Raw genomic sequence first — 19399 nt, 5'->3', positions numbered from 1 at the left:
AAAACATTTGGCGACGGCTTGGACGCGGCTGCTGCGCACGCCAACACAATGGGCAGAAAGGGGGGAGGGGAGGTCTGATACACATGATAGAACAAAGGAACGAAAATGCCCATGTTTATACCAATGCAGGCTGAAAAATGAAGAGAGTACTGTTAAAAATAACTGGGGATGTTAACACTCGGTGAAGTAAATTAAAATAGTGCCTGTCAGATAAGATGGTCCAAAAAGTGTAATTAAGTCTTATTTGCGTGGTTAATAACATCTTTCCAGTGATTACTGAGTTTGTACCCATCATCACGGTTGAAATTATGTCTGTGTTTGTATATTTGTATGGCTTCGTGTACAAACCTTTGATGGTAGCCAGGAGGCTTGCAGAGAACCTTGGTCTCGGAAAAGACAATATCATGAGAGCCCGCCGAGTTGTAGCAATGATCGGCAACGGCCGAAGAATCAGTTCTGCCGTGTTTCAGATCTGACTTGTGCTCGCGGACACCCCAGAGGTCGCAATCGGGTACCCGATACCCGTACCCTACCCGTACCCGGCTGGGTACGGGTAGGGTACGGCCGGGTACGGGTACCCGTCTGCGACCTCTGCCACAGCCGCAACTAATTTTATTGTCGACTAATCTCCCAGCGACACGCGCTCCAGTGACTCATTCAACGTCACGACACAAACTCTTTGGCTCCTTCGGTAAAGTCACGTAGGTAAAAAAGTTAAATAAAATAAATGAAATCAACTAAATTAACTCACGACGATTTACACATTTTACATTTCACACGATACTATGGATGGGACACGATCAGATTTTAAGTAAAGAAATCGTATGGGGCAGCCAGGCACAAGTGTTGGGGCCGCTGGTCCCCGAAGTCCCTCCCTGCTCCGTGCCTATGGCATGGGCTCTGCCGTGCGCCGACCCCTCGCTGCTCTGCGAGCAGCTGCTGCCATCGCTGGGCTCATCGCCCGACGGCTCCCCTCCCTGGTCCGTCCCTCCGCGAGCTCGTGTGAGAGGCATAGCTCGCCGCACGCCCTCGTTCACCTGCAGACGCTGCGTTGTCTCTCCACGGATCACGCGCTATTAAACGGGGGTCAGGGGTCGGAGAGCGAACGACGCTGCCCTCACACTGCGCGAGTCCCGGCAGCGACAGACGGAGCGGGGGCCTGCGGACGCACCGACCCCTTCCCCCACACTACGAGCGCACACACCTGCACACACGCGACACCCACTCGTGCGCCGCTCTACGCAGCGCTCACTCACGTAGCGAACCACTGTGTACACACGCGCACCCACACGTTCCCACTGCTCGACAAGATCACGCGAGGCCACGCTTCGCTATTAATGATTTATTATTCGCTACCTGGTAACTAATGTTGAATCAGTGAGTCGACGAGGCTGGCCTATTCCACTAAACCTGTACCTATTCCACATCTATCGGCTATTATCCTACTTCACTTTCTTACTCCCTGTTAGATGCCCACGGCGGTTCGTTGATCCCGTACTAGGAGCGTGCCTCGATGCGTCTCACGGACGTTCGGGTCACTGGACTGGAGAGCGTCCTGTCGCCTGGCGCTGGAGAGAAGAGAGCCCGATCTCTCCTTTGCCCCCCTTTTTCATCCTCCCTACATCAAAGGGATGCGGCTCCGCGCCGGACGGTGGCCCTCAGCTTTTCCTTAACAATGGGCTCGCGTCCTCTAGCACGCGCACCGCGGTTCCGGACGCCTGTGATATGTAATCAATGTGAGGCGTTGTGCGGCGTAAATTCTAATTAATCCCTTTCCCTGCCTAACAATCGTGCCTGTGCGCTCAAGCGTAATTATCCCAACCATCCGTGACTATGCGCAAGAGCCCCTGCGGTCCAACTACTCATGCTGTCCCGTCCCTCCCCTGCTTGCCACGTCGACACGTGGGTGGTGTGTGTGGGGGATGCGCTTCAACCGCGGTGGCCGAATGCCCCTCGCCGCGGCCATGCCATCTTAAGGCAGGTCGCGGCGCCGCGGTGCAACGTAGCGTCGGGGGAGGCCGTCCAATTCCCTGATCGCCGGAAACCGTGAGAGTTTATCCCGATAAGGGTTTCTCGGATAAAAACCGGTCGATCAGGTGACCTTCCCTTCCAGCTCTATGGGGGGGGGGGGGGGGGAATGCGTGCAGGTGTGTTCATGTGAGGTGAGGTGAGGGGGACGAGGGGTTGGCTCCGTTGCTTGGTGGTGGCGAGGTCGGGGATGGGGCGCCTGCTGAACGGCTTCGTGGTGGCGGCATCACATAGCCCCCCGAGGTGCCAGTCCCCGTCCCGGGTTGACTGGAGCACCTTGCTTGGGCCGCGCCCACGAGGAAACGTTGTGGGGTCCGGGGGATCCGTCCGGACCTGGTGGCTGGTCTCGGGGCGGGTGGCTCCGTCCTCTGTAGCTCCTGCGGCGGCCTCCTCCTCCACTCCAGCGGCTCTCCCCGTCCTCCGGCACCTGTGGGCTGGGGCACAAACTCAGCAGCGGAAGGGTTTAGGGGCCGTCGTCCGTGTCGTCTCCTGACTAGATCGGGGCGTCTCGGGGGCCCGGCGAGGCCCATGTAGGGTGCGAGGCCCCCCAACACGAGGGGTGCGGGTACTCCGGGATTTCGGGGCCTTCGGGTGACGGGTGCTCTCTCGCCGGGGCCGCTTTCCACGGTTTAAAACGGCGGACGTTGACCACCGTCTCTCGATCCCTTTCCCCGCCATAAATTAGTACCATCCAGGGGGAGATCTGTCGCACCACGGTCCAGGGTCCCCGCCAGTAGGTCATCAGTTTCCCCACCTGCCCGGCCCCGACACGAGGGGTGTGTAGCCACACCTTAGCGCCTGTCAGGAATAAGGGGGGTTACATGCGGGGTCGGGTGCCCTGTTCCTGCCGCCGATGCGCGGCTTCCCCTTGCGGGTATGCTCGGCCTCGGGCTTCTCGCAGGGTCTCCAACAGGTGTTCCACGGGGCGGCTTCCCTCCTCCGGCTGGGGAGAAGGGACGCCGAATAGCAGATCTGCGGGTAAACGAGATTCGCAGCCGAACATTATTAAAAACGGGGTTTGTCCCGTCGACGTGTGTACGGTGATGGCATAGGCGAAAAGGGCGTAGGGGAGGTGTTCGTCCCAATCCCGTTGATTTGCGGCCGCCATACGTTTGAGTTTCCCCGCTAGGGTCTGATTAATGCGCTCTACCATACCGTTCGCTTGGGGGTGGTACGCTGTGGTTCGGTCCTTCTGGATTCCGAATTCTCGGCACAGTGCCTGGAACAGCTCGGCCTCGAACTCGCTACCCTGGTCGGTGAGGACTCGTTCTGGGATCCCGTGCTTCAGTACGTAATGTTCCACAAATGCCCGGGCCACCACCAAGGCCGTTTTATCAGGGATGGCCACTGCCACGGGGTAGCGGGTGAAATACTCTACTGCGACCAGGATATACCGGTTGCCTCGATGGGATCGCGGGAATGGCCCCTGTAGGTCGATCCCAACCAGCTGATTCGTGCGGCTGACGCGGAACGGCCTTAGGGGTACCTGGTATCGTGCCGGTTTCGGCCCGTACTGCTGACAGGCGCGGCAGCCCTGTACCCAGGCCGCCACGTCTTGTGCCAATTTGGGCCAGAGATACTGGCGACGCAGGGTCTCTCGCGTGCGTCGTTCCCCATCGTGGCCCCTGAATGGGTGGTCATGCACCAGCCGTAGCAGCTGGGGTCGCACCTGGGCAGGAACACAGATGCACCCCGGCTGGCCGGCCTCGGTTAACTCCCGTACCACTCCGTTCTGCACACACAACCGGGCATACAAACCGCTCCAGGGTCCTGGTAGGGCGCTCTTTTCCTCCCGCAGTGCCGCCTCCACTGCCGCCAGAACCGGATCTCGCTGCTGGGTCTGTCTCAGCTGCTCGTCGTTTAGGCCTGGGAAGGCGCAGCCGACGTCCTCCTGGATCCGTCCGATCGGGTCCCGAGCCGCGGGTCCCGCGCTTGCCGGGCGGTCGATGGGATCCTCGGTGCCACCTGTGAGGGTCTCTGTGGGGCACACTGCACTCTCTTTCGCTTGGGGGGGGTCAGTGGCCGCGACCTCTCGGGGGTCCGTTGCCTGCCGGCAGCTTCCCCCCGTGAAACACGGGCAGGCCTCCTCCGCCCTTGTCACGGCGTACACCGTGGGTCGCCTCGACAAGGCATCCGCGTTTGCATGCGTCCGGCCAGCCCGATACTCGATTTGCAGGTTGTACTCCTGCAACTGCGCCAACCACCGGGCCATCTGCCCCCGCGGCTCCTTGAATGTAAGAAGGAACTGCAGAGCATAATGGTCAGTGCGTACGCGACATCTCCTGCCGTACAAATACGGCCGGAACTGTTTGCATGCGAAAATCACGGCGTACAACTCTTGGCGGGTCACGCAATAGTTCAGCTCGGCCCCACTCAAGGTCCGGCTGGCGTACGCGATGGCTCGTTCCGTCCCATCCTGTACCTGTGACAACACCGCGCCCAGCCCGCTGCTGCAGGCGTCAGTGTCCAAAATAAAATCGGTGGTAAAATCGGGGAAAGCGAGGGTGGGGGCGTGGGTGAGGTGATCTTTGAGAGTGGTGACGGCCGTCTGGCAGGCCCCCGGCCACTGATAGGGGTGCTTAGGGGAGGTGAGTTGGGTGAGAGGGCGTGCAATCTCGCTGAATCCCTTTACAAATCGACGATAATAGATGGCGAGCCCCAAAAATGATCTGATCTCCGTCAGATTCCTTGGCCGTGGCCACTCCACTACGGCGCGTACCTTCTCCGGATCGGTGTGCACGCCTGCCTCGCTGACGCGATGCCCGAGGTACCCCACCTCGCGTTGTGCGATGTAACACTTACGTGGCTTGAGCTTGAGATGAGCCGCTCGCAGTCGCTGGAACACCTCTCGTAGCCTGGACCAATGCTCAGACAAAGATCTACTGAACACTATCACATCGTCCAAGTAATTCAGGCACTGTTCCCATTGCAAGCCCCGCATCACCAACTCCATCAGCCGCTGGAACGTCGCGGGCGCATTGGTGAGTCCGAACGGGAGTACTCGAAACTCGAATAGCCCCATCGGGGTGGTGAATGCGGTTTTCGGCCGATCCTCCTCCGCCATCTCCACCTGCCAGTACCCGGACGCGAGATCGAGGGTGGAAAAATATCGCGCGGGTATGGGGAAGGCATCGCCGAGCGTGACTGCATTTAGTTTACGGTAATCGACGCAGAACCGGGTTGACCCATCCTTTTTCGTTACTAGTACCACTGGGGCTGACCAGGGGCTCGCCAAGGGCTGAATTATGTTATCGCGAAGCATGTCCCCAACTGCCTCTTTGATTTGGGCGCGTTCGGGTGCGCCCACTCGGTACGCAGGGAGTTTGATGGGTCGGGCTGCACCGGTGTCAATTTGGTGCTTAACAAGATCGGTCCGACCCACGTCCGAATCGTGTTTACTGAATACGTCGGCATACTCCCGCAGTAACTCGCGCAGCCGATCGGCCTCTGCCTTAGGTAAATCCGCCCATGGTACATGTAACGCGTCGAGCAGGGGAATGACCTCGGCTCGGGGAGTCGGGCCGACTCGCCAGGCCAGGTCCTGGTCACCCTCAGGACGACCGGGGTCCTCAGCCCAGAGTGCGAACACCGAGTCCTTAGAGTGGCGTGCGTGCAGGGGGTGTACGGTGGCTATCGGGGTGCGCCGTCGCAGTATCGCTGGGGTACTGTGGGGGTTAAACATCCGCATAAACAATCGGTCCCCATCTGCGTTTACCAACGTGGCGGATCCCACGACCCCATACCGTTTTGCCAACTCCGGGTGAGGAGTTAGCATTACCTCTCCTGATGGTCGGAGCGCGGGGTCGGTGGGGGATGTTGCCACCGGCACCAGCATCTCGGTGAGCGGCCCGATGGTGACTGCCGTCGCCAGGATAGCGGCCACAGGTGCGACGCGGGGGCGCGTTGGTTCTCGTCCCAGGAACGGTATCCACTCGCCGTTGCTCTCCATGATGGCGCATCGCTGGCGGGGTTGCACGTTGAGTCCCAGCTGTTCTAAGAGGTCGGTACTTGCGATACACTCGTGACACAACGCACTCGACACGTAGAACTCCTGGGTGCACACCTGGCTGCCTATGCGGACCTCTACGGTGGCTCTCCCCAGCAGCCCCATTCCGGCTCCGCTCGCCGTGTGCAGCGCGTGGTCCGGTGCCTGCAGGTGACGCACGTCGACCCCGATCGCGCTGCAATGCGCTGCGCTCACGAGCGAGGCCACCGCCCCTGTGTCCAGCAGGATTCGGGTACGCACTCCGTTTACCTCCCCTTCCACCAGCGACGTGGCCCCCGTGATCCCCGCCACCAGCTCCCGTAGCCAGTCGCCAGGAGTCACCGTTTCCGTGGGCGTTGTTGCTGGAACCTGTGTGGAGATCACTCGCTCGCCATTATTCTCATTATCGTCTATTTGTATCGGGACCGCGTCGATTGCACCCCTAATTGGTCTGCTTTCTAGGGGGCGTTGGAGTTTTAACCCCCGCGTCTGCCTAGCTCGGGTGATTTCAGAACAGTCTCTCACTAGATGCCCTCGGCGGTCGCACATATAACATGCCCGGGGAGGGGGGGGCGGCTCCGTAGCGGGTCCCCTGTCCACTCCCTCTCCCTCCCCCAGTACGCAGTTGTCCCACATCGGACTCTAATTGGGCTACCCTCCCGGCCAGCCCCCCTACGGTCGAGCGTAGTTCCCCCATCTCAGACTGGAGGGTCTTCATATTTTTATTCGCTTCCTCGCGTACCTGGGTTACCCTCTCACCTACGTGGGTTACCTTACCGTCCATTCGGTCTACTCGGCCAGCAATATCTCCCATGCCGGTCTGTAACCCAGCTACCCAACCCGGGGTTGTCTCGCGGGGTCTCTGGGCCTCTCTTGCCCGTCTCCCTATGGGGCTGGCGGGCTCATCCTCATCCTCCTCCTCGTCAAGGATCAGGCTCGCCACGGTGTACTCCTGTCCCGACCCTCGGAGCTGCGCGCGTTCGCTGGAGAGCTCCTCACACTCCAGCGCTTGCTCGACTAGGGTATCGAAAGGGAGGCCTGCGCTACTCTTTTTGGGCTGCCACCACGCGGTGCGAGCTAGGTACCTGAGTAGCTTGTCTGCAGCTAGCGCGTCAATGACCTCCTTCGAGAACTCTGGACGGGCGATCCGGGTTAGTGATCGCACGTCCTCAGCGTAGTCTCGGAAGTCCTCGCCAGTTTGGCGTCGGCGTGCCTCTAAGGCCGTCTTCGCCCGTATCGCGTTGCGCGTGCCGAAACGCAGGTCTAATCTACGCATTAGTTCTTCTAGTTGGGTTTGCGCGCTTTCGGGTAGTGCCTCTACAAAGTCGGCTGCCCGCCCATCTAAGTTTAACTTAAGATGTCGCAACACCTGCGCGTCCGACCAGCCATTAAGCTCTTTAGCCCCTATGATATTACGGGAAAACGCTTTCCATGTAGGGGTCCCCTGGCCGGTGAACACATGCCTTACCTTTGCGTGGAGTAGCACGCCACCTTCCCGTGAAGATGTGAGGGTTCGTACGACTTCTGACACCAAGTTGTTGGGGCCGCTGGTCCCCGAAGTCCCTCCCTGCTCCGTGCCTATGGCAGGGGCTCTGCCGTGCGCCGACCCCTCGCTGCTCTGCGAGCAGCTGCTGCCGTCGCTGGGCTCATCGCCCGACGGCTCCCCTCCCTGGTCCGTCCCTCCGCGAGCTCGTGTGAGAGGCATAGCTCGCCGCACGCCCTCGTTCACCTGCAGACGCTGCGTTGTCTCTCCACGGATCACGCGCTATTAAACGGGGGTCAGGGGTCGGAGGGCGAACGACGCTGCCCTCACACTGCGCGAGTCCCGGCGGCGACAGACGGAGCGGGGGCCTGCGGACGCACCGACCCCTTCCCCCAAACTACGAGCGCACACACCTGCACACACGCGACACCCACTCGTGCGCCGCTCTACGCAGCGCTCACTCACGTGGCGAACCACTGTGTACACACGCGCACCCACACGTTCCCACTGCTCGACAAGATCACGCGAGGCCACGCTTCGCTTATAATGATTTATTATTCGCTACCTGGTAACTAATGTTGAATCAGTGAGTCGACGAGGCTGGCCTATTCCACTAAACCTGTACCTATTCCTTATCTATCGGCTATTATCCTACTTCACCTTCTTACTCCCTGTTAGATGCCCACGGCGGTTCGTTGATCCCGTACTCGCAGCGTGCCTCGATGCGTCTCACGGACGTTCGGGTCGCTGGACTGGAGAGCGTCCTGTCGCCTGGCGCTGGAGAGAAGAGAGCCCGATCTCTCCTTTGCCCCCCTTTTTTATCCTCCCTACATCAAAGGGATGCGGCTCCGCGCCGGACGGTGGCCCTCAGCTTTTCCTTAACAATGGGCTCGCGTCCTCTAGCATGCGCACCGCGGTTCCGGACGCCTGTGATATGCTAATCAATGTGCGGCGTTGCGCGGCATACATTTTAATTAATCCCTTTCCCTCCCTAACAATCGTGCCTGCGCGCTCAAGCATAATTATCCCAACCATCCGTGACTATGCGCAAGAGCCCCTGCGGTCCCGCTACTCATGCTGTCCCGTCCCTCCCCTGCTTGCCCCGTCGACACGTGGGTGGTGTGTGTGGGGGATGCGCTTCAACCGCGTTGGCCGAATGCCCCTCGCCGCGGCCATGCCATCTTAAGGCAGGTCGCAGCGCCGCGGTGCAACATAACGTCGGGGGAGGCCGTCCAATTCCCTGATCGCCGGAAACCGTGAGAGTTTATCCCGATAAGGGTTTCTCGGATAAAAACCGGTCGATCAGGTGACCTTCCCTTCCAGCTCTATGGGGGGGGGGGGGAAATGCGTGCAGGTGTGTTCATGTGAGGTGAGGTGAGGGGGACGAGGGGTTGGCTCCGTTGCTTGGTGGTGGCGAAGTCGGGGATGGGGCGCCTGCTGAACGGCTTCGTGGTGGCGGCATCAAACAAGCTCGGTGATTTCAGACGTAATTGATCTACGACCATACGAACAGCATTGGTTATATTCTACGTCTGGCAATGCACGACATATTATTTTATTTTGTATTTTACTTTTATTAATTTTAATTTTTTACCTATGTGACTTTAGCGAAAAAACCTAAGAATATGAATCCTTGCAGTCACGGAAGCTTCAAATCTAGGACATATTAAAAGCTTGAAAGAGACATTAAATCGCAGTGTCGGTGATCTTAAAGGTGCATTGAAAAATTATAATACTCCGACTGATGCTCCTGCTGTTGTGGAGTGACTCATGCAGCCAGCTATGGCTGCAGGGTTTTGGTAGTACATGTTGTTTATGCCATTATTGTGAAAATTCCGTCACAGTTCCTATGATCACTGTTTCATTGCTTTCATGGCTTTATTTTGGTGATTTCGGAAAGTGTATTGGTTTAGCCATGTTTGTTATGGTGCGGAGTTGGACATGCCTTAATCTAAGTTGTCTTGTGGTTGTTGTTTGACTTGCATCCCACTGGGATTTTTGCACACAGTGTTGGTGTACGGTGCTTTTTCTGCAATATTTTGCTGTCTTTTCTTGGATTTTCTGTTTGCACTCAGACACATATTCACTTTAAGATGTTTTATTGTTCATTTTTTAGTTTTTTTGTTTGTTGCGGTTGCACCCGATTCAAGAGCCGAATGGCTCACAGGGCTACACCTAATAAATGAAACTTGACTTGAAATGAAATTAAAAGCTTGAAAGAGACAATTAATCGCAGAGTCCGTGCGAACGCATTCTCGATACCGACCGCCTGCAGGCCCACATCTACCAACGTCCGCTCTGATTGGTTCGCGCACCGCTAATATATCCACATCTCCGACTTTCGTGCACTCCCATTGGTCCACTCGCCGCTAATATATGCAGATGCCCACCCTCCAGCACATATTTGCATATTCCGCCCTCCCTCGCCCTCTGATTGGTCATCGCCAGATAATTTGTCCTAATCCCGCCCTCTGCGCATTCTGATTGGTCTGCGCCAAGATAATATATCCAGATCTCTGCCCTCCCTCGCGCTCTGATTGGTCCTTGCCACGCTAATTTATGCAAAGCCCCGCCCTCCGCGCGCTCTGATTGGTCATTGCCCGATTAATTATTTTGAACCCCGCCCTCCGCGTGCTCTGATTGGTCCGCGCCAAGATAATATATCCAGAACTCCGCCTTCCCCACGCTCTGATTGGTCCACGGCAGCCGCTAACGCGTCACCATCAATCCCCGCCCACCTCGCCCTCCGATTGGCCGCGCGCTAACGCGTCACCATTAATCCCCGCCCACCTCGCGCTCTGATTGGTCCTCGCGCCAACTAATATATACAGACTCCGCCCCCCGGGCCTTTCTCTCTCCTCTCTCTCTGCCAGGACCACCACGAGGCGAAGCTGCTTGTCAAGTGAGGCCCCTTTCCTTCCCTTCGCTCTCTCCTCGTTCTCCCTTCGTTCTCTCCTCGTTCGCTCCCCGCACTCTCCTCGCTATTGACGAGAGGATTCTCCCCACTTCGGTCGCGTGAGGCGAGAGAGACCCCCCCCCCCCACACTAACCCCCCCCCTGCCCCCAACACCGACGCCGGTCTCCCGGCAGAGTTCCAGGCAAGGCCGTAGGCTCCGCGCGACGTGGCGACTAGGCCCGCAGCATCCGGGCCACGTGGGAATCGGGGGGATTTTTTTTTTTATGAAACGCGAATTTTGTTTATTGCATTGAAACTTTTAACTCCATTACAATGGGACGCTTGCCTCGTTGTTTGCAAGAGGCCGGTGTGAGCGAGTGAGTTGAGATGTTAGCTGCCTCGCCCGGTAATCAAGGAGAGCTTGGTTCAATCCCGACTCTGACGATGCCTGCTGTTGTATAGTCTTGATAGCTAGGAGATGTTAGCTACCTCGCCCGGTATACAGGAGGTCGTGGTTCAATCCCGACCCTGACGATACCTGCTGTTGTATAGTCTTGATGGCTAGGAGATGTTAGCTGCCTCGCCCGGTAATCAAGGAGATCGTGGCTTCGATCCCGACCCTGACGTTGCCTGCTGCTGTATAGTCCTGATGGTTAGGAGATGTTGGCTACCTCGCCTGGTATACAGGAGGTCGTGGTTCAATCCCGACCCTGACGATGCCTGCTGTTGTATAGTCTTGATGGTTAAATGTTAGCTACCTCACCTGGTATACAGGAGGTCGTGGCTTCGATCCCGACCCTGACGTTGCCTGCTGCTGTATAGTCTTGATATCTAGGAGATGTTAGCTACCTCGCCTGGTATACAGGAGGTCGTGGTTCAATCCCGACCCTGACGATGCCTGTTGTATAGTCTTGATGGCTAGGAGATGTTAACTCCCTCGCCTGGTATACAGGAGGTCGTGGCTTCGATCCCGACTGACGCCTGCTGTTGTATATTTGGATTCTGCCTCTATCCCCGTGGTGGTCACTGTGGATTTTGTCTCCGCGTCTTCCGATTTTTTTCCCTCCACATTTTTAGATTTAACATCAACCCACGCGTTTAGAGCGTTCGGCACGATCAGCCGCTTGGTTGAGCGCAGTGGGGTCCTGAACCTGGTGAAATATAAATACTTTAGTTTGGCTCTCGATGAGTATGGGCCTCTGTGGGTCTATATGGTTCTATGTGTGGCTGGAGTTTGTGGGTTTACTATGCCTCTCTTGAGTCTCAGTGAGTTGATGGCTATGAGTCTCAGTGGGCCTATGCCTCTATAAGCCTCAGTGAGTTGATGGCTCTCTTTGAGTCTCAGGGGGCCTATGCCTCTCTGAGTCTTAGTGAGTTGATGGCTCTCTGAGCCTCTGTGGGCCTATGCCTCTATGAGTCTCAGTAGGCCTATGTCTCCTTGAGTCTCAGAGGGTCTACTATGCCTCTATGAGTCTCAGTGAGTTGATGGCTGTCTGAGTTTCAGTGGGCATATGTCTCTGAGTCTCAGAGGTTCAAGGTCTCTGAGTTTGTGGGTTTTTGGCTCTTGAGTCTCAGTGGGCCTATGTCGGCCTTCAGAGGCGCTGCTACTGGCTACGAATGGCACTTGCCCCCAGCAGCCTGTTAGAGGCTGCAGTTATTCATATCAACATGATTATTATTGGGGAATATACATGTATGTGGGTCTCTGTGGTGAGTATGTGGCCTCTGTGTGGTGAGTCTGTGGGTCTCTGTGTGATGAGTCTGTGGGTCTCTGTGTGGTGAGTCTATGGGTCTCTGTGTGGTGAGTCTGTGGGTGTTTGTGTGGTGAGTCTGTGGGTCTGTGTGGTGAGTCTGTGGGTCTCTTGTGTGTGGGTGTGTGTGGGTCTGTGTGGTGAGTCTGTGTGGTGGGTCTGTGTGACGAGTCTGTGTCTGTGTGGTGAGTCTGTGTGGCGAGTCTGTGGGTCTGTGTGATGAGTCTGTGTGGTGAGTCTGTGGGTCTCTTGTGTGGTGAGTGTGTGGGTGTGTGTGGGTCTGTGTGGTGGGTCTGTGTGACGAGTCTGTGTGGTGAGTCTGTGGGTCTGTGTGGCGAGTCTGTGGGTCTGTGTGATGAGTCTGTGTCTGTGTGGTGAGTCTGTGGGTGTCTGTGTGGTGAGTCTGTGGGTGTCTGTGTGGCGAGTCTGTGGGTCTGTGTGATGAGTCTGTGTCTGTGTGGTGAGTCTGTGGGTGTCTGTGTGGTGAGTCTGTGGGTGTCTGTGTGGTGAATCTGTGGGTCTGTGTGGCGAGTGTGTCTGTGTGGTGAGTCTGTGGGTCTCTGTGTGAATTGTCTATGGATATCTGTGTGGTGAGTCTGTGTGTCTCTGTGTGGTGCGTCTGTGGGTCTCTGTGTGATGAGTCTGGGTCTCTGAGTATGTGGGTCTCTGTATGATGAATCTATAGGTCTGTCTGAGGAGTCTGTGATGAATCTGGGTCTCTACCATTGCTGTATTAACCCTCCCCCCCCCCATCTCTGTGCCCACCAGGATGCGTTACGTCTCTGCGTACCTGCTGGCCGTCCTGGGTGGCAATGCCAACCCCACGGAGAAGGAGCTCAAGGCCATTTTGGCCAGCGTGGGCATCGAAGCCGAAGGCGACAAACTGGGCAAGGTGATGATGATGCCCGCCAGGGTGGCTTGGAATCCTCCGGCTGGCCAGAAAGCCTCGTTAATGATAATGGGGTTGGAGGGGGTTGAGTTTGTGGGTGAGCGAGTGGTTCAGTGGTTGAGTGGGTGGGTGGGTGAGTAGGTCAGTCATTGGGTGAGTGTGGGTAAGTTATTGGGTGGGTTAGTCATTGGGTGAGTGGGAGGGTGAGTAAGTGGGTGAGTGTGTGGGTGAGCAACTCGGTGGATGGGTGAGCAAGTGGGTTTGTAGGTGGGTGAGCGGGTCGGTGGGTGAGCGAGTAGGCTTGTGATCGGGTGAGTGAGTGGTGGAGTGTGAAGGTGACGTTTGGGTGATGTTTCCCCCCCCTTCCCGCAGGTCGTCGGGGAGCTCAAAGGGAAGAACCTGGAGGAGGTGATCGCTGCAGGTAGCAGCCTCCCTGCACACAGACACACATACACACTGAAACACACACACGCGCAGACACACACGCGCAGACACACAGGCGCAGACACACAGGCGCAGACACACACGCGCAGACACACACGCGCAGACACACACGCGCAGAGACACACGCAGAGACACACGCAGAGACAAACGCAGAGACACACGCAGAGACACAAAAGATAAAGATCCCCCGTAAAGGCTTAACAGCCTGTAGGGGCAAGTGCTGTTAGCGAGCACCTATGAAGGCCGGAACGGTACACGAGGGGGTGGGTGGCCAGCACCACGCCCGACCGCCTTTGTCTCCCTAGCGGCGATGTTTACACACCGCACCAGGTACTCATTTCAGGCTGAGTCGACCTAAGAGAGGCTCAGGACCGGTTCAGATAATCGTCACTGGTGTTGGCCGTGAGCGGGAATCGAACCCGGGTTGACAGGTTCATAGCGCAGCGTGCTAACCGCTACACTACCGCTCCCCAGAGACACACACACGATAACACACACTGACACACGCACTGACACACGCACTGACACACGCACTGACACACGCACTGACACACGCACTGACACACGCACTGACACACGCACTGACACACGCACTGACACACGCACTGACACACGCACTGACACACGCACTGACACACGCACTGACACACGCACTGACACACGCACTGACACACGCACTGACACACGCACTGACACACGCACTGACACACGCACTGACACACGCACTGACACACGCACTGACACACGCACTGACACACACACTGACACACACACTGACACACACACTGACACAGAGACTGACATAGAGACTGACACAGAGACAAAGATACACGGACAAAGACACTCATTCACTCACCTACTCATGGTGTTGATGGTCGTGATGTTGTTGATGTAGAGTTAGGCAAGCTGGCATGCATGATGGTGATGATGATGTAGCTGTAGGTAAGCTGGCCTGTGTTGTTGACTTGTTGTCAATAGGTGTAGGAAAGTTGGCGTGCGTGCCGTGTTGATTGTTGTTGACTGGTGTTGACAGTGTTGTTGTTGACTGTTGACTGCGACTTGTTGTTGTTGACTGTTGTCACTAGGTGTAGGCAAGCTGGCCTGTGTGCTGGGTTGACTGTTGTTGTTGTAGGTGTAGGCAAGTTGGCCTGTGTGCTGGGTTGACTGTTGTTGTTGACTGTTGTTGTTGACTGATGTTGTTGACTGTGTTGTTGTAGGTGTAGGCAAGTTGGCCTGTGTGCCGGGTTGACTGTTGTTGTTGACTATGTTGTTGACTGTTGTTGTCGTTGACTGGTGTTGTTGACTGTTGTAGGTGTAGGCAAGCTAGCCTGCGTGCCGGGTTGACTGTTGTTGTTGACGGTGTTGTTGACTGTTGTTGTTGACGGTGTTGTTGACTGTTGTTGTTGACGGTGTTGTTGTTGACTTTGTTGTTGACGGTGTTGTTGTTGACTTTGTTGTTGTAGGTGTAGGCAAGTTGGCCTGCGTGCCGTCAGGTGGCGCCGTCTCCTCCTCTGCCGCTCCAGCCGCTGCCTCCGTTGCAGCACCAGCTGCTGGTGAGGACATCACCATCACCACCATCACCACCGTCACTACCGTCACCATCGTCACCACCGTCACCACTGTCACCATCACCACCACCATCATCACCACCACCATCACCACCACCATCACCACCATCACCAACACCGTCGCCACCGTCGTCACCACCGTCATCACCACCGTCATCACCACCGTCATCACCATCACCACCATCACCACCGCCGTCACCACTGCCGTCGCCACCACCACCACGCCTCATTCACCCCATCACTCATTACCGTCAATCCCCACCATCACTCACTGCAGCACCAGCTGCTGGCGATGGCATCACCACCGCCATCACCACCATCATCGCCACCACCATCACCTTCACTCATCCCCATCACCACAACATCACCACAACACCATCTCCACGACACCATCACTCCGCCTCCATCTCTGTGTGTGTGTGTGTCTGTTTATGTACTTTACCATGTGGGTGCCATAGTGGCTATGAGATGTTGACTACCTCGCCGGGTACACAGGAGGTCGTGGGTTCGATCCTGACCCTGACACCTGCTGCATATTTGCGTCTCTCTCTCTCCCCTTGGTGGATTTGTCTCCGGGTCCTCTGGGTTTTACCCTCCACATTTAGAATCAACGTCGCCACTCGTTCAGAGCATTTGGCCGCTGCTTTAAATGTCCACGTGACGATGATGATGATATCAGCCGCTCGGCGGAGCTGCTGTCATCATTTGTGATGGCCAAGTGGCTTCTGCAAAAGAGCTACACATCTCAGTGGGGCCTTACCTGGTAAAATAAACATAGTTTAGTTTTAGCATGGGTCTCTGAGTGTGGGTCTATGTAAGTATGGGTTTCTGTGAGTGGGAGTCTCTGTGTGGGTGTGTCTGCGAGTGTGTGTCTCTGCGTGTGTCTCTGTGTATTGACGTGCTTGTCTCTGGGTGTGTCTCTGCGTGTGTGTATTGACGTGCGTGTGTCTCTGCGCGTGTCTCTGTGCGTGTCTCTGTGTGCGTGTCTCTGTGCGTGTCTCTATACGCGTGTCTCTGTGCGTGTCTCTGTGTGTGTCTGTGTATTGACGTGTGCGTGTCTGTGTGCGTGCGTCGCTACAGCGGAGAAGAAGAAGGAGGAGGCGAAGGATTCGGAGGAGGAGGAGGACGACGACATGGGCTTCGGCCTCTTCGACTGAGACCCCCTCACCACCTCCTCACCACCCCCCCCCGCCCCCCTCACCAAAACAATAAACTCTCCAGTCTCATACCCCTCGTGTGCGCGCACATCTCTCTGGCCGTGTGTGAAATTAATACAAAATAAAAACAATAAAATCACGACGTTTCGGAGGCAACACAAGCTTCCGTCTTCAGGTGTTGCCTCCGAAACGTGATTTTATTGTTTTTTTAATTAATTTTAATTTCATTTTTTACCTACGTGACTTTACCGAAAGAACTAAGAGTATGAATCCTTGCAGTCACGAAAGCTTCAAATCTAGTGTGTACGTACACACGGCGTGTGTGTGTGTGTACGCATGTGCAGATTTGCTGAGAGTTTGTGAGGTGTTGGGAGAGGGGGACATCCCTCGGCCCGGAAAACATCGTGGGGCAAAGTGGAGAAGGGGGTGTGAGGTGCGCGGTGCCTCAAATAATGGAGGAAGTTGATAATTGTTTTTTTACCCTTCTATCTGGCAACAAAACTGACACCTTTTTACAAGGAGACTAGGCTCTGAGAAAAGCTGTCTCGGGTGTGGACCAATGAACTTCAAGGACAGTGCATATTACCATTATCAGAGTTTTTTTTTGCATTTTGACTGCTTGTGTTGTGGTTATTGCAAACATCATGCCTTGTATAAAGGTGTCAGTTTTGTACCAGTTTAAAGGGTAAAAACCTACTACTATTGGTAGAAGTCTGTTCAGGAGGATTCTTGCGAGTATTTTTCCAGCGCTGACAAGGGAAATAACCCCTCTAGTTGCCACAGTCTGACTTGTCACATTTTCTCGAAGACGGTGACAATGATGGCATCACCAATTGGAACCTCCTTTGCCAGTAGCAAGATAAGAATAGTTTTTTTATCTGACAACAATACTGACACCTTTTTTACAAGGAGTCATGTTTGCATTGACCACAATACCTGCGGTCGGAATGAAAAAACAACTGATGTGTGCCCTGTCCTTGTGTAAATGCTTTAGCCTTTGAGTTGTGCGCCTTTTGGCGTCATCTGGTCCAACACCATGTGAGACTAGGCTCTAAGGAAAGCTGTCTCGGGTGTGGACCAATCAACTTCAAGGACTGCACATCAGAGTTTTTTGTTTGCATTATGGCTGCAGGTATTGTGGTCTATGCAAACATGACTCCTTGTAAAAAAAGGTGTCAGTTTTGTTGCCAGATAGAAGGGTAAAAAAACAATTATATTTTTTACTGGCAAATGAGGTTCCAATGGTGAATGGAGGAAGTTGTTGCCCCCGGTGAGTGGCTGGCTGAGGTGCCGTCTGTTGAAGTACTGAAAGCGATCCAGAGTCTTGAGACCAGGAAAGGCACCGGGCAGAGATGATCTCTCAAGCGAATTGCTGAGGGAGGGTGGCGTTTGTGTGCGGACTGCCCTACATGACATCATAATGATGGTCTGAACCACTGGACAGGTTCCGCAGGATTGGAAGGATGCCCTGGTGGTCACCACTTTTAGAAGGGGGACCGCACAGACTAACAAGTACAGGGGCATCTCAGTGTGCCGGCAAAGGTCCTGTCAAGGGATGAAGCAACATCGCCTTGCAAGGCATGCTGAGGAGAAGCTTCAGGTCTTCTCAACTAGTCATGCCCTCCCTTCTCTACGCTTGCAAAACGTGGACCCCCCTAATGGAACATCTTTGCTGCTTAACATTCAGGCTGGCCTGCCTATGATTAATCCTGGCTTTAACCAGGCTGAATTGTATGAGCTCACATCCTCCAATGATCTGGGCAAAGTCCCATCGGTGAGCTCCGGCAGGCAAGGCTGCGTTGGCTGGGTCATGAAGCCCGCATGCCCAGCCACCGCATGCCTAAACAGCTTGTTCGGCCGGATAGAGGGCGCTAAACGGGCTAGAGAAGAGATGGAGTGATGTACAGGAGGACGTAGAGCTGAGTGGACTTGCCAATGACTGGTATCGGCGGTGTCAAGATCGACCTCTGTGGAGGAGGCTCGTGAAGGTGTGATGCCGCCGCCACGAAGCCGTTCGGCAGGCGCCCCATCCCCGACCTCGCCACCACCAAGCGACGGAGCCAACCCCTCGTCCCCCTCACCTCACCTCACATGAACACACCCGCACGATTTCCCCCCCCCCCCCATAGAGCTGGAAGGGAAGGTCACCTGATCGACCGGTTTTTATCCGTGAGCGCGCGTACGTTCACTACGTGTATGATACAGGTGCGCGATCACAACGTGAGTGCTCCGTGGTGAGTGAGTGCCACGGGGAGCTGTGTGCGTGAGTGCGCGTACGTTCGCTACGTGTCGGATACGGGTGCGCATTGGTGACGTGGTTATTCGACGTGGAGGCGAGTGCCGCACAGGGCTGTAGACAGGCGCACGCTCGCAGCGTGCGAGCGGTGTACGTAGCGGCGTAAAGAGGGGGAGTATGGCGTTTGATTGATGATGCCGTGCGCACATATGCTTGCGGCGTGGGAGCGCTGCGTGAAGCCGTATGGGTAGGGGCATCGCGTTCGAAGGCCGGCGAAACCCTAGCGGGTATTAGGGAGGTGGGGTAACTTAAACGGAATAGGGGATGATGGCGGGAGAGACCCCGGGGGCCAACGGCCCCCACACATTGGTGTCAGAAGTGGGATGAACCCTCACATCTTCACGGGAAGGTAGCGCGTTACTCCACGCAAAGGTAAGGCATGTGTTCACCGGCCAGGGGACCCCTACATGGAAAGCGTTTTCCCGCAATATCATAGGGGCTAAAGAGCTTAATGGCTGGTCGGACGCGCAGGCGTTACGACATCTTACGTTGAACCTGGAGGGGCGGGCAGCCGACTTTGTAGAGGCACTACCCGAAAGCGCGCAAACCCAACTAGAGGAACTAATGCGTAGATTAGATGGGCGTTTCGGCACGCGCAACGCGATACAGGCAAAGACGGCCTTAGAGGCGCGCCGACGCCAACCCGGCGAGGACTTCCGAGACTACGCCGAGGACGTGCGATCACTAACCCGGATCGCCCGCCCAGAGTTCGCAAAGGAGGTCATTGACGCGCTAGCTGCAGACAAGCTACTCAGGTACCTAGCTCGCACCGCATGGTGGCAGCCCAAACGGGGTAGCGCAGGCCTCCCCTTCGATACCCTAGTCGAGCAAGCACTGGAGTGTGAGGAGCTCTCCAGCGAACGCGCGCAGCTCCGAGGGTCGGGACAGGAGTGCACCGTGGC

At 56.0% G+C, this 19399-nt stretch overlaps 1 protein-coding gene across 1 annotated transcript; it reads left to right on the top strand.

Annotated features, from left to right (window-relative positions):
* The first annotated feature begins 10334 nt into the window (after window positions 1-10334).
* On the top strand, window positions 10335-16272 carry LOC144948144 (large ribosomal subunit protein P2-like). The gene is made up of 5 exons (XM_078877572.1): window positions 10335-10398; window positions 12912-13035; window positions 13405-13453; window positions 14940-15029; window positions 16125-16272. The coding sequence occupies exons 2-5, from the start codon at window positions 12913-12915 to the stop codon at window positions 16199-16201; spliced, it is 339 nt and encodes a 112-aa protein (XP_078733698.1). The 5' UTR covers window positions 10335-10398; window position 12912; the 3' UTR covers window positions 16202-16272.
* Window positions 16273-19399: the final 3127 nt, after the last annotated feature.

Source organism: Lampetra fluviatilis, chromosome 48 (assembly GCF_964198595.1).
Source record: "Lampetra fluviatilis chromosome 48, kcLamFluv1.1, whole genome shotgun sequence".
Taxonomy (NCBI): Eukaryota; Metazoa; Chordata; class Hyperoartia; order Petromyzontiformes; family Petromyzontidae; genus Lampetra; species Lampetra fluviatilis.
This window is presented reverse-complemented; position numbering and strand designations above follow the sequence as displayed.